The 14,016-nt window shown below is 48.6% G+C and overlaps 1 protein-coding gene across 1 annotated transcript; it reads left to right on the top strand.

Annotated features, from left to right (window-relative positions):
* Positions 1 to 892: 892 nt before the first annotated feature.
* LOC118725984 (pyruvate kinase PKM-like) lies at positions 893 to 3,216 on the top strand. Its single transcript, XM_036450305.2, is given in 2 exon segments — positions 893 to 2,307; positions 2,309 to 3,216. Coding segments are annotated over 2 exon segments (1,617 nt in total). The 5' UTR covers positions 893 to 990; the 3' UTR covers positions 2,609 to 3,216.
* The last annotated feature ends 10,800 nt before the right edge of the window (positions 3,217 to 14,016 follow it).

The raw sequence follows: 14,016 nt of genomic DNA, 5'->3' as shown, positions 1-14,016 counted from the left end.
GTCAGAGAGCTGATTTAGGCACGACCCCACATGTCAGGCTGAGGGATCACACCAGAAAATACATAGCCCCCATGAAAATACATAGCTTTCTCCCTAGCCAGAAAATGCATAGCTTAAATCACCCTGGCTGGGGGAAAAGAGAACAATGATCTATCTAAAGTGATTTGTGCCAGCTAAACCCAGGGACAGAGATCATATGCGTTCAAAGATCACAATATGCATTCAGAGATTGGTGGACAAATAGTAATAACTCCATTAAAGCCAGACAGACCTAGGACAAAAGCAAAATAGCCCAAATAACCCCAAACTCCCCTATACACTCATTTTGATGCATCAGCATATTTAAAATGCATCTGAAAAGCTGATGACTATTCTACTGAAACCCTTCCCTAAGATTCTCCCCTCCAGGAAAAAAATAAAAAAATAAAAAAAAAAGAGAAAGAAAAGAAAAGAAAGCCCTAAGGACCAAGATACAAGGCGGGCTGATTCTAGAGCACCCCCATTCCCCTACCCAGGCATAAATTTTTTATTTCTTCCTTAATTTTAAGGGTCCTCATGAGACTTGCAGCTAGGGAAGCAGTGGCCAGCAGCACCTTGACCTAGGCTCCCCCCTGCTCCTGTCTCCAAGGTCCTCCTTTTCTCTGACTTCCCAGTGAGCTAACGCAGCCCCACCCAGGCTCTCTGTCTCTCTGACCTTCCCTTCCCAGTGAGCTCACAGCAGCCCTGCCCAGGCCACTTCTTTCCTGTAACATTCCCGGGGAGCCAAGCAGAGCCCGCCCACGCTCTCTCCTTCTGTTACTGCTACCCTAAATCCTTCCTTTGTCTCACTGTCCCCAGAATTAAAAAACTCTCTCTCTCTCTCCTCTCTCTCTCTCTTTCTCTCTCTCTCTTTCTCTCGCTCTCAGAGTCCACAGAGCAGTGACGCCTCCGGAGCCGCCGAACCTCCCAGCTCCAGCTCCAGCCGGACCACGCCAGAGGACCTCAGAAGCCATGTCGAAGCCCCATAGTGATGCCGGGACTGCCTTCATTCAGACACAGCAGCTGCATGCAGCCATGGCTGACACATTCCTGGAGCACATGTGCCGCCTGGACATTGATTCGCCGCCCATCACAGCCCGGAACACTGGCATCATCTGTACCATCGGCCCTGCTTCCCGATCGGTGGAGATGTTGAAGGAGATGATTAAATCTGGAATGAACGTGGCTCGCATGAACTTTTCTCATGGAACTCACGAGTACCACGCAGAGACCATCAAGAATGTGCGCACGGCCACTGAAAGCTTTGCTTCCCATCCCATTCTTTACCGGCCAGTTGCTGTGGCCCTGGACACTAAAGGACCAGAGATCCGAACTGGGCTCATCAAGGGCAGCGGCACCGCGGAGGTGGAGCTGAAGAAAGGGGCCACTCTCAAGATCACTCTGGATAATGCCTGCATGGAAAAGTGTGATGAAAACACCCTGTGGCTGAACTACAAGAACATTTGTAAGGTGGTGGAAGTGGGCAGCAAGATCTATGTGGATGCTGGACTTATTTCTCTGCGGGTGAAGGAGAAAGGTGCTGACTTCCTGATAACAGAAGTGGAGAATGGTGGCACTTTGGGTAGCAAGAAGGGTGTGAACCTCCCTGGGACTGCAGTGGACCTGCCTGCCGTGTCAGAAAAGGACATCCAGGATCTGAGGTTTGGGGTGGAGCAGAATGTAGATATGGTATTCGCATCTTTCATTCGAAAGGCATCTGATGTCCATGAGGTCAGGAAGGTCCTGGGAGAAAAAGGAAAGAACATCAAGATAATCAGCAAAATCGAAAATCATGAAGGAGTTCGGAGGTTTGATGAGATCCTGGAAGCCAGTGATGGGATCATGGTGGCTCGTGGTGATCTAGGCATTGAGATCCCTACAGAGAAGGTCTTCCTTGCTCAAAAGATGATGATCGGGAAGTGCAACCGAGCCGGGAAGCCTGTCATCTGTGCCACGCAGATGCTGGAGAGCATGATCAAAAATCCCCGTCCCACCCAGGCTGAGGGCAGTGATGTGGCCAATGCAGTCCTAGATGGAGCTGACTGCATCATGCTGTCTGGAGAGACGGCCAAAGGGGACTACCCCTTGGAGGCTGTGCGCATGCAGCACCTGATTGCCTGTGAGGCAGAGGCCGCCACCTACCACTTGCAATTATTTGAGGAACTCCGCCGCCTGGCCCCCATTACCAGCGACCCCACCGAAGCCACTGCCGTGGGCGCTGTGGAGGCTTCCTTCAAGTGCTGCAGTGGGGCCATAATCGTCCTCACCAAGTGGGGCCATAATCGTCCTCACCAGTGGCAGGTCTGCTCACCAGGTGGCCAGATATCGCCCCCGTGCTCCCATCATTGCTGTCACTCGTGATCACCAGACAGCTCGCCAGGCCCACCTATATCGAGGCATCTTCCCTGTGGTGTGTAAGGACCCAGTGCAGGCGGCCTGGGCTGAGGATGTGGACCTCCGCGTGAACTTGGCCATGAATGTTGGCAAAGCCTGAGGCTTCTTCAAGAAGGGAGATGTGGTCATCGTGCTGACCGAGTGGTGTCCTGGCTCTGACTTCACCAACACCATGCGTGTAGTGCCTGTGCCGTGATGGGTCCCAAAACCCCTCCTCCAGCTCCTGTCCCATCAACTCCCCCAACCCATCCCTTAGACCAGCGATGCTTGCAGTGCTCACTTGGGGCTGTAGTGTGCCACCCAGGAACTGGGGCTCCAGGGAAAAAGATTAAGGCCTTTGTAAAGTGGCTATTTTTAAGACCCTGCTCAGGTGAGGCATAGTCCAGAGCCAGGCTGCCCATCTTACAGCCCTACCCAAGCAAGACAGACAGGGGTGCAGGACTGGAGGCTCCCAAGCTGAACATGGAAGGCAATAGCTCCTGCTTCTCTGTGCATTCCAATCATTTCCTGTAGAAATGGACACTCAGAGAACTCCCAAGCCTGGCCTGGGTCAGAAGATGGCTGGCTAGAGAGGGCAGTGGCTCCAGTTTAAGCAGACTTCACTTGCTTCTTCAATCCCCTCAGCCTCCCCCACTCCCATCTTGTGCACTGTGCACCTCTGTTCCTGCACTCCACTCAGCTGTCACTGCAGACAAACTCCATCCTCCACCTTTATTATCCCCACTACTGAAGATGCCTCTAGGCCTGTTGCTATACAGCCTATCTATTGAATATATGTCAATAAACAACACTGAAGCAAAAAAACAAAAGAAAAGAAAAAACTCACTCTCAAACCCATCTGAGCTCCTGATGCAAAATCTTTTCTTTTTTTTTTTCTTTTAAATATATTTTATTGATTTTTCACAGAGAGGAAGGGAGAAGAATAGAGAGCTAGAAACATCGATGAGAGAGATACATTGACCAGCTGCCTCCTGCACACCCCCTACCGGGGATGTGCCCACAACCAATGTACATGCCCTTGACCGGAATCGAACCTGGGACCCTTGAGTCCGCAGACTGATGCTCTATCCACCAAGCCAAACCAGTTTCAGCTGCAAAATCTTTTCTACACAAAGTCAAGGACTCGCACGCTACAGGCCAGCCTGAGGTAGACCTGCTCAGGGCCGGTCTCTGTCCAGTAGCAATAGAATTATGGAATGCTCTCCTGTCCCACACCTCATCACCACATTGAAATGACTCCTGGGTAATAAGAGGAATACAATTTTTAAAACTATGTTTCTCAGACAATACTTAGTAAGTATCTGGGGAATCTCAAAGATCAAAGAGGGCCAAAACCGGTTTGGCTCAGTGGATAGAGCATCGGTCTGCGAACTAAAAGGTCCCAGGATCAATTCCGGTCAAGGGCATGTACATTGGTTGCGGGCACATCCCCGGTAGTGGGTATGCAGGAGGCAGCTGGTCGATGATTCTCTCTTGTTGATGTTTCTAGCTATCTGTCCCTCTCTCTTCCTCTCTGTGAAAAATCAATAAAATATATATTTTTTAAAGATCAAAAAGAGGACAAGGGAGACAAAACAAGGTCACCACAGGAAAGTTTGTCCTCTGACAAGACAACTAAAGCATCCAAAATTTCACACAAACCTCACACAAAATTGTTTTTTTACCTCAGTTTCTATTACTGGTGCATCTTGTCAGCTTTAACAAACAAGTATAAGGCATACTAAAGGCCAAAAACAGTTTGAAGAGACAAAGCAAGCATCAGAACCAGGCTTAGATATGGCACAGATGTTGGAGTTACAAGATGGAGAATTTTAAAACCACTGTGATTAATATGCTAAGGCCTTTAATGGATAAAGTAGACAGCATACAAAAGCAAATGGGAAATATAAGTAGAGATGGAAATTCTAAAATAGAATTAAAAGAAAATGGAAGTAAAGACTGCCTTTGATGATCTCATTAATAAACTGGACATGGCCAAGGGAACAATCAATGAGCTTGAAGATAGGCCAGTAGAAACTTCTAAAACTGGCATGCAAATAGAAACAAGGAAGAGGAACAGAATGCCCCAGAACTGTGGGACAATAAAAAAGGTGCAACACAGCCATGGCCAGCTTGCTCAGTGGTTAGAGCATCAGCCTGCGCACCAAAGGGTCTTGGGTATGATTTCTGGTCAGGGAACCTACCTGGGTTGCAGGGTCACTCCTTGTTCCTAGTCTGGGTGCATGCGGGAGGTAACCAATTGTTGTGTCTCTCTCACATCAATGTTTCTTTCTCTCTCTCTCTCTCTCTCTCTCTCTCTCTCTCTCTCTCTCTCTCTCTCTCTTTCTCTCTTTCTCTCTTTCTCTTCCTTCCTCTTCCTCCCTCCCTTCCACTCTCTCTGAAAAAAACAATGGAAAAAAATATCCTCAGGTGAGGAATAACAAAACCACATTTTAAAAAAGATGCAACATACACATAATGGGAATATCAGGGGGAAAGAAAAGAGAGAAGAGAACAGAAGAAATAATTGAAGCAACAATGTCTGAGAATTTTCCAAAACTAATGATAGACACCAAACCACAGATCCAGGAACCCCAGAGAACATCAAGCAGGATGAATACCAAAAAAGTCTATACCTAGCCATATTATACTCAGTACTGCAGAAAATTAAAGACAAAGAAAGTCTTGAAAGAAGTCAGAGGGGAAAGGCTCTACCTATAGAGGAGCAGGATAAGAATTATATCAGACTTTGCCTCAAAACCAAGCAAGCAAGAGAGGAAGAAAATATTTAAACCGTGGAAAGAAGAAATCTCACTAATCTAGAATTCTATATTCAATGAAATTATACTTCAAAAGTGAAACAGAAATAAAGACTTCCTCAGAAAAACAAAAATTAAGGGATTTTGTCACCAGTAGACCTAACTTGCAAGAAATATTACAAGAAACTTTTCAGGAAAACAGGGGAAATTATATAGGTGAGATACTTGGATCTACATAAAGAAACAGTGGAGAAGGGGCAAATGAAGGCAAAATAAAACATACCAAACATCATTCATAGTAACCAATAATGATAGCTAGAAGGCAGTGAGTAAAATATTCAAAGTGCTAAGAGAAAATCTATTAACCAAGAACCTATATCCAACAAAGCTATTTATAATAATCTATGATAATAAAGGCATAATATGCTAATTAGACTGGACAGCCGAACGACCTTCCGGATGTCACTCTGGATGTCCTTCCGGACAAAGCCTCTTTCATTTTAGTGAATTCTATTATCAATTGCCTTACAGTAAAATATACATTACAGTAAAATACACATCACATAGCATTTACTATTTTGACAATCTTTTTGAGTGTTCGATTCAGTGGCATTTTGAGTGTTCAATTCAGTGTCCAATGTTGTGCAACCATCACCACCATCCATTTCCAGAAGTTTTTCATCTTTCTAAATAGAAATTGTGTGCCTATTGTTAACTTCTGCTACCTCCTACAGAAGGCCCTGGAAACTTCTATTTTCTTTCTATAATTTCCCTATTCTAGAAACTCCATATAAGAGGGATGGTACAATAGTTGTCTTTTTGTGTCTGGCTTATTCCATTTACCACAGTGTCTTCAAGGTCCATCCAAGGTGTAGCAGGTGTCAGAATTTCCTTCCTTTTTAAAGCTAGGTAACATTACATTGTATGGATAGACCACATTTTGCATATCAATTCATTTGTCCATAGGCACCTGGGTTGTTTCCATATTTTATATTGTGATTGATGCTATCATGAACATGGGTGTGCAATGCATGTTTATTTGTCTGTTTTCATACTCTTGAACATATAGAGTTGTGGGGTCATATGATAATTCTAAGTTTAAATTTTTGAGGAACCCTTTCCACCCTAACAGGGGCCCCATTTTTCACTCCCAGCAACAATGTACAAGAGTTCCAATTTTCCACATCCCAGCCAGTACTTGTTATTTTCTTTGTCTTTTTTTCTTTTTATTGACGTAATTGGAGTGGCACTGGTTAAAAAAAAAATTATACAGGTTTCAGGTGCACAATTCCACAACACATCATCTGTATATTGTACTGTATGTTTATCACACAAGTCAAGGATTAGTCCATCACCATTTATCCCTCCTCTACTTCCCCCCACCCACTCTCCCCCTGGCAATCACCACACTGTTGTCCACGTCCATGAGTTTTTTCTCTCTCTCTTCTTTTCTCTCAATTCCTCCACCCAGCCCCAGCCCCTCAACCTCCCCCTTACAGCTGTCAGCCAGCTCTCTATCTATGAGCCTGTCTCTATTTTGCTTGTAAGTTCCGTTTGTTCAGTAGAAATCATATGGTACTTGTCATTCTCTGACTAACTTATTTCACTTAACATAATGCTCTCCAGGTCCATCCATGCTGTTGCAAAGGGTAATTTTTTTCTTCCTTTTATAGCCAAATAGTACTCCATTTGTAAATGTACCATAACTCTTTTATTCATTCATCTACTGGTGGACACTTGGGCTGTTTCCAAATCTTGGCTATTGTAAATAATGATGCAATGAAGATAGCAGTGCATATATTATTTTGAATTAGTGTTTTGAGTTTCTTTGGATAAATTCCCAGAAGTGGAATTGCTGGGTCATAAGGCAGTTTCATTTTTAATTTTTTGAGATAACTCAATACCACTTTTTACAGTGGTTGCACCAATCTGCATTCTCACCAACATGGCACAAGGGTTCCTTTTTCTTTATATCTTCACAATATTTGTTGTTTGTTTATTTATTGATTACAAGTGGCCCAGTGCATGGATTCATGCACAGTGAAAGGAAATTAAGAAGAAATATTTTCATATCGATATAAAATGAGATTTATTCTCATCCCATAATTTCAAGAGATCAAAACACACGTGCAAGTCAATGTTTATTTTTAAACGTGCACGTGTGTACTGGCTGGTCGGTCAGTCACTTAGCCTTTTGCACATGTGTCAAACACAAGGCCCGCGGGCCAAATCCGTCCCGCCAGGCCTTGCAATGTGGCCCGCACCGCGCTGTCATCACTGCACTCCGCTGCGTTTCCATCACAATGACAGTTTATGACTGTTCAGTAAACCATTCGGCCCGAGATTTAGGCTGGATTTTAGATTTTGGCCCCTTCTCTGATTGAGTTCGACACCCCTAAGAGAGATAGCACTCTGACAGGTGTGAGGTGATACTGTGGTTTTAATTTGCATCTCTCTGATGATTAGTGATGTTAAGCATTGTTTCATATGTCTATTGGCCATCTGTATGTCCTCTTTGGAGAAGGGTCTATTCAAAATTAGATTTTTTTTAGGAGGGGGTGTGTGTTGAGTTTTATAGGTTCCTTATAAATTTCAGATATTAACCCCTTATCAGATACATCATGGCAAATATGTTTTATCATTAAATGGGCTGTCTTTTCATTTTGTTGATGGTTCCCTTTGCTGTGAAAACATTTTTATTTTTGTATTGTCCCATTTGTCAATTTTTTTTAGTTGGAGATATATCAGAAATAATATTGCTACAAGAAATGTCCGAGATTTTACTGCCTATGTTTTCTTCTAGGATGTTTATGGTTTTGAGTCTAACATTAAGTTTCTATTCCATTTTGAGCTTATTCTTGTGTCTGGTATGAGAAGGTGGCTGCCTGCCCTCCCCCGGTGAGTTTACCACTAGACTACAGCGGGGCTGCAGGGCTGACCAGCAGCCCCTGAACGGTGGGTGAATAGGTTACTCCAACACAATTACACTGTGAAAGAGAAGGCTAAGGGACAGCCGACTGTAAAAGCCAGGCAGCCTCAATTGCCTGCTTCGTTAGCCTTTTATTGTAACAGCAATTTGAGATAAAGTTTATCTTTTAGATACAATCAGCAGGGTCAATAATATTGGGAAGATACATGTGTTTGTAGTGTATTTCAAGCAAGGACCCAAAAGATTAAGCATAAGGATTCCAGTGAACACCCAGGGGTCTGCACCTGCTCAGACTTGTTTGGGAAGGTCAAGGAATAATTAGAGGCACGCCTTCAGCACTCCCCTAAGTCTCCCCTAAGTCAGAATTCCCATAAACAAGGCAGGCAGCCTTCCATACACTCCCCTTTTCTCAGAATGTCCTCCTTACAACTTTCCAACCAAGTCTTATGTGCTCCCAACACAGGACCTGGACTCGGCCTGCGGGGGGCGGGACCCCATGGCCATAATGTAATTGCAAGGGCAGCGTCCACTTTGGAAGATGAAGGCTCTCCGCTGGCAAAGGGGCCAGAGGTCCTTGTGCTTGTCCAAATGCAAGCCTGGACTCTTGCGTGCTGCACCCAGAAGGCCCATCTGGCAACAAGGAGTACCAGTGACCACTGTTCCCTGGGATCCACATGGCCAGTGTACCAGCAGATGGGAGCTCCTTGGCACAGGATCTGGCTCCCCTCCCCAAGTCTCTGAAGGGGGGGCAGTGCCCCCCTCCTCTCCCGACAGCGCTCAGGGGTGCGGAAGGGCCTTGGCCTGGTCAGGTGCGTGCTGACCTGAGTTTCACTCCGCTCCCTGTGGGCAGCTGGTCTGCCAGTGGCCTGGGGTGGCTTTAAATGAGGGCCAGCAGTGGTGTCCACAAATGCTCCCCCCTAATCCATTCCCTATGAAGCCAGGGAAGCCCAGCCCAGATGGGTTCACTCCAGCACCATAGCCATGCAGCCAAGACTGCAGCTCCTCCAGGATGTGTGACCGGGGGAGGCCCCGCTAACCCACCCCATGGGGGAGGGTGGTTATGCGCAGACACAAGTGAAATTGGCTGAGAACCCTCTCAACACACAGAGGGATGCTCTGCATAACCGGCACACCTTCTTACAGCTGTCAACTATCTCAGCAACTTGTCACTGTACGGATAATGCCCCATTCTGCACACCAACACATTCCTATGGGATGCATTTTTTAAATACATTGGCTTATGGGGGTGTCACCATAGTTAGAGGTGGATGGACAGATTCCTAAAAAGGCTGTACAAGCATTCACCAGCAGACTGAGGGTCTTGGGTTTGATTCTGGGTCAAGGGCATGCAGTTGGATTGTAGGCTCAATCCCTGGAGGCAACCAATCGATGTGTCTTTCTCACATCGATGCCTCTCTCTCTCTCTCTCTCTCTCTCTCTCTCTCTCTCTCTCTCTCTCCTCCCTCCTTTCCACTCTCTCTAAAAATCAATGGGAAAAATATTCTCAGATGAGGATTAAGAAAAACAAAGGCTGTACTAGCTTAAACTCCACTCCATAGGCCAGCTCCTTCCAAAACCAAACTGTTCCTAAGGCCTGTTCCGTGTTCCCCATGAGCCCTCCTATACCAAAACTGTCCCCAGCTGCCCTGCTCCTTCTATACCCATGTCCCTCCTCACCCCGTGTTCCCACGGGCCTGCTCCTTCTAACCCTATGTATACTCCCATATCCAAACTGTCCCCAAGGGTCTGCTCCATCTATCCCGTCATATCCCTTTCATACCCCAGCTGCCCTACAAGCCTGACCTTCCACCTTTATGTCCTCTCCTGTACACACTTGCCCCCATGACCTGTTACTTCCACACTTGGTCGCCTCTGTCACCCACCTGACCCTACAGCCTGGCTCCTTTCATCCCCATGACCTCTGTTCTATCCTACGTGTCCCTGAATACCTACTCCTTCCACTTTTATGTCCCCTTTTGTATCTCATTTATCCCCCACTGGCCTGCTCATTCCACCCTCATGTCCCTATCTGTACCTAATCTTTCTCCCATTGCCCAGTTACTTTTACCACATGCCCCTTCCTGGATTGTGCTGCAAGGGTAGCTGTCACTCCCCACACGGGCCTCTCCGGTCCTTCCCAGAAACCCCCCTCAGCTCATGGGGCAGGTACAAAGCCTGTGTCCCTGGGAGACTTGGGGTGGGAGAACTATTCCTCACTGAGAGCAGGTAGGTGGAACAGGCTGAGAGCAGTGTGGCTGTACCAAAGTGGGAGTGCCTGCTCAGGAGGCCTCACGGGCTCAGGGACCAGGCAGGTAGCCCTGTGCAGGGAACGCCAGTTGGAGGAGCAGTGTGCCTGGGCCTGAGGACAGGTCTCTGGGCAGTGACCATAAAGCCACCACCGGCTCACGGAGCCCTAGAATGGTCCTCAATTACTCCAGGTGTAGAGCTACCAGGTCTTCCCTGGGAGATGATGTGAGCAGGGAGACATGGCCTGCTCCCCTCTAGACAGCGTGCCTCCCACAGCTGGTTCCCATCAGAGAAAGGCTCAGCCCCGCCTCTAAGTGAACTTGTCAGGCAAATATAAAGCGCACCCCACCCCCCCATAGCAGTCTCCCTTCCCACATTCCAGCCCTGGGAGCGGGCAGAGAAGCACTCCTGTGGCCCCAGCCAGTCCTTGGAGACCCTCACTGTCCTCTGGCTCCAGAGGGAAGGGCTCCAGGAGAGGAGCTGAGATGAGGCCCACTCATCGGAGGAGCAATAGGAGCTCCACCCCCATGTCTTTGGGCAGGGACTCTGGACAGGGAAGGGCTGCCTGCCCCCTTTCAGGGCTAGGCCAGCCCACCCTCTGATGCTGGTGGGTGGGGCTCCAATGCATCAGAGAGATGCTCCCATCTCCTTGCCCCTTGAGGACCCACCAGCATGAAGGAGGACAGAAGCTGCCGGACCCCCAATAGGCTCACTCTGCTCATGCCCCTGGGGCCATAACCGGAGAGCTGCTGTGTCCCCCCTTCTTCACCTGCCCCAGCTAGTTTCTCTCCCCACTCACTGGCCTGGCAGCATCTGCCATTGGCCTGGCAGAGCCCTGGGGCACAGTCTCCTGTCCAGGCTGGCACTGGAGTGATGGAAACCCAGTGTCCTTCCTTGCTGTAGAGCTCCCTGCCTGGGGGTGCTGTGTGCTCCCCACCCCAGGGGCTCCTTGGCATGGTACAAACAAAGTTTAAAGGGACAGTAATGACTGTCTCCCAGGCAAACTGGTCCAGACCATGGCCATGCTATACATGTGTGTGTGTGAGCCACGTATGGGTGCTATGCACATGTGTGTGGGCACCATGTGTTGTACGGGTGCAGAGGTCTGGTTCTCAGCCCTGGCCTGGCCATGGGGAGGGGAGGCAAATACAGGCATGTTCCTCCAGAGAGCAGAGTCCTCAGCCCATCTCCCAGGCCATGAGAGAGCTGCCCTGACTCTACTCTCTAGATCAGGAAATGACGCTTACCCCTGGCTGGCCACGCTGCTCCCTTTCTGGACCCTGTGGCCTCTCAGTGAGCCCTACTGGGAGAAGATGGGCTGGGGTGGGGGAGCATGGGGCTCCTCAACCCCCTCCTGCCCTGGGGCACATCTTCCAGGGCTCCCTAGTCAGAGGCCTGCAGGGTGGCATGGGCCTGGCTGATGAGAAAGATGGATTCAGGTCCTGGAGATCCTCTGCCTTCAAGTCCCGGGACTCTCACCATTGGTGGGTGGCCAATGGCAGGGAGGGTCCCAGTCATGGACTGAGGGGTCTGGGGACAAGGGTCAGCCACACTGTGCTGGAGAAGTGGCCCAACCCCAAGGAAGACCAACAGACACTCCAGAGCTGGCACTGGACTCCACCCAGCCTGCTTCACACTCTGGGAGCCAGCCAGGCCGCTCCCAGTGGGGCTCTCCGGGCCCAGGTCCAGCCCAGCCCTGGGTCCTGTAATGCCAGTGTCCCTGGAGTTTGGAAGGACAGAGTCTCTTGCTCCCAGATCCTGTCCCTCTCAACCCTCCGCTAAGGATCACCACTGCCCAGAGATTCTGCCCAAGTACCTACCTCTCCATCTGTTCCATCTGAGCTCTGGGCTTGCCCCCCTTACTGCCTGGACCATGGCCCTTCAGCCTTTATCCGACCGCAGGGGCCTGCCTTCAGCATGCTTTGCAGTTCTGCTCCATCCCTGGGCAGGCATCACTGCGGCTGCAGGACAGACACCTCGAGGATGTTGCCAGATCTCTGCTCTCTGTCAGCCATCCAAGGCATCAGTCCACACCAGATACACAGGCTGGCATGCTGAACATACACACTCACACGTGCATACATGTAACCTTTATTGCATAATGCAATAACATATGAGCCCTGGCATACATGCATGCACACATGCACTTGTACGTATGCATGTGTGCACACTGCATATATGTGCACGTTTGCACATGCACTCGCACACTGGTACTCATGCTGTGTAGAAGTAGATGGGGCAAAGCCAGCTCCATCTTTGTGTTTCATTTCATGTGTTAGATTCATGCTGTGACCTCTGATCAACCTCGCTGTCCTTGGTGAGTATATCAAAGCAATCTATTTGATGACTGTCTGTGTTTCCTTTCAATGTAGCCATGGATATTTTGTTAGCAACAGCCAGAATGGCATGACAACCAACATAAACATCAAAGTGGTGATAGTATTGATTATAAACAATCACTTACCAAGACCACCAAGGAGAATGGCCTTCGTGTTACTGCATTCTTTGTGTTTTCCTGTCAGTGCCCGAGTTGTGCTATAAAAAATAAAAAAATAAAAAGTAAAAAAGGTACAGTAGCAGGGGTCTGTGAGCTGAAATAATCCACGCAGAACTGCTGGGTCATTGCCCAGACTGACCCAATCTCCCTGTGAGTACATGATTCTGTAATAAATTCCATCATACTAATGGAGTTGCCTGCTTTGTTCATTTGTCTGAAAATACCTTCTTGTTATGGTGGCCATTATACTTTTTCCCCACTATTGGACAAATGCTGGCACATACATGCCCATGCACTGGCACACATGCACACATGCAGTGACATTCACGGCACTCATGCGCACATGTGCTCGGCCCACACCAGCTAGACCCACATTCACTCCCTTTCCTTCTCTGGACTTTGAGTTTCAGCTGTCCCCTTGCCTGGTCAGCTTGTTGTCAGCACTCATGGTCCAGCTCACATGAATTTCCTCTGTGCAACCTCCAGCCCGCAGATGAAGCCCGGGGCAATGATCATCTTGAGGGCAAGAGTGCTCCAGACACACACACCCCTCCAGCAAATGCCTGCCCAGCTGGGTGGACATGACTCGCGCTGACTGCTGTCATCCTGAGGCTTCAGGGGTTCACACTCAGGTGGGAGCAGGAAAGACAAGCTCAGGTCCTCACAGCACTAGGTCACCCTCCACTGCAAGGGCAGGTGGCTACTGGCCCGGAGTCAGGGCACAGAAGCAGTTGTGCTAGAATGTGAGCCCAGAGGTGCAGGTGTTGGAGCTAGATCTCCACACCTGCACATTCTGGCTGGGAGGATGCCGGCTGCTGGGAACTGGGCTGCCTGATGGCCCAAGAGCCACACTCCTGGCCAAGACAGTCCGTGTTTAGAGATGCTGGACCAATACTGTGGGTCAGGAGGATGGAGCAGGAGCCCATGTCCACCCCACCTCAAGAAAGGTTCATCTGAGTTTTGCATGGTGATAGGGGGAGGGAGAGAAGATGATCAGGTCTCCCCATGAGTGGGGTCGCTTCCAGGATGGACATAGGTAACACTGGTAGAGAAGGGCCAATGCTAACACGTGCAGGCTGCTACTGAAGTGGCCTTAGAGTGAAGTACGTGTAACATGCCCCCTTCCCATCCTGCAGATGGAGATACTAAGGCCCAGGCTGGAATAGTGACTAGAGAAACAGCTGGGGTGAAGC

The sequence above is a fragment of the Pipistrellus kuhlii genome, unplaced genomic scaffold, assembly GCF_014108245.1.
Source record: "Pipistrellus kuhlii isolate mPipKuh1 unplaced genomic scaffold, mPipKuh1.p scaffold_m20_p_21, whole genome shotgun sequence".
Taxonomy (NCBI): domain Eukaryota; kingdom Metazoa; phylum Chordata; class Mammalia; order Chiroptera; family Vespertilionidae; genus Pipistrellus; species Pipistrellus kuhlii.
This window is presented reverse-complemented; position numbering and strand designations above follow the sequence as displayed.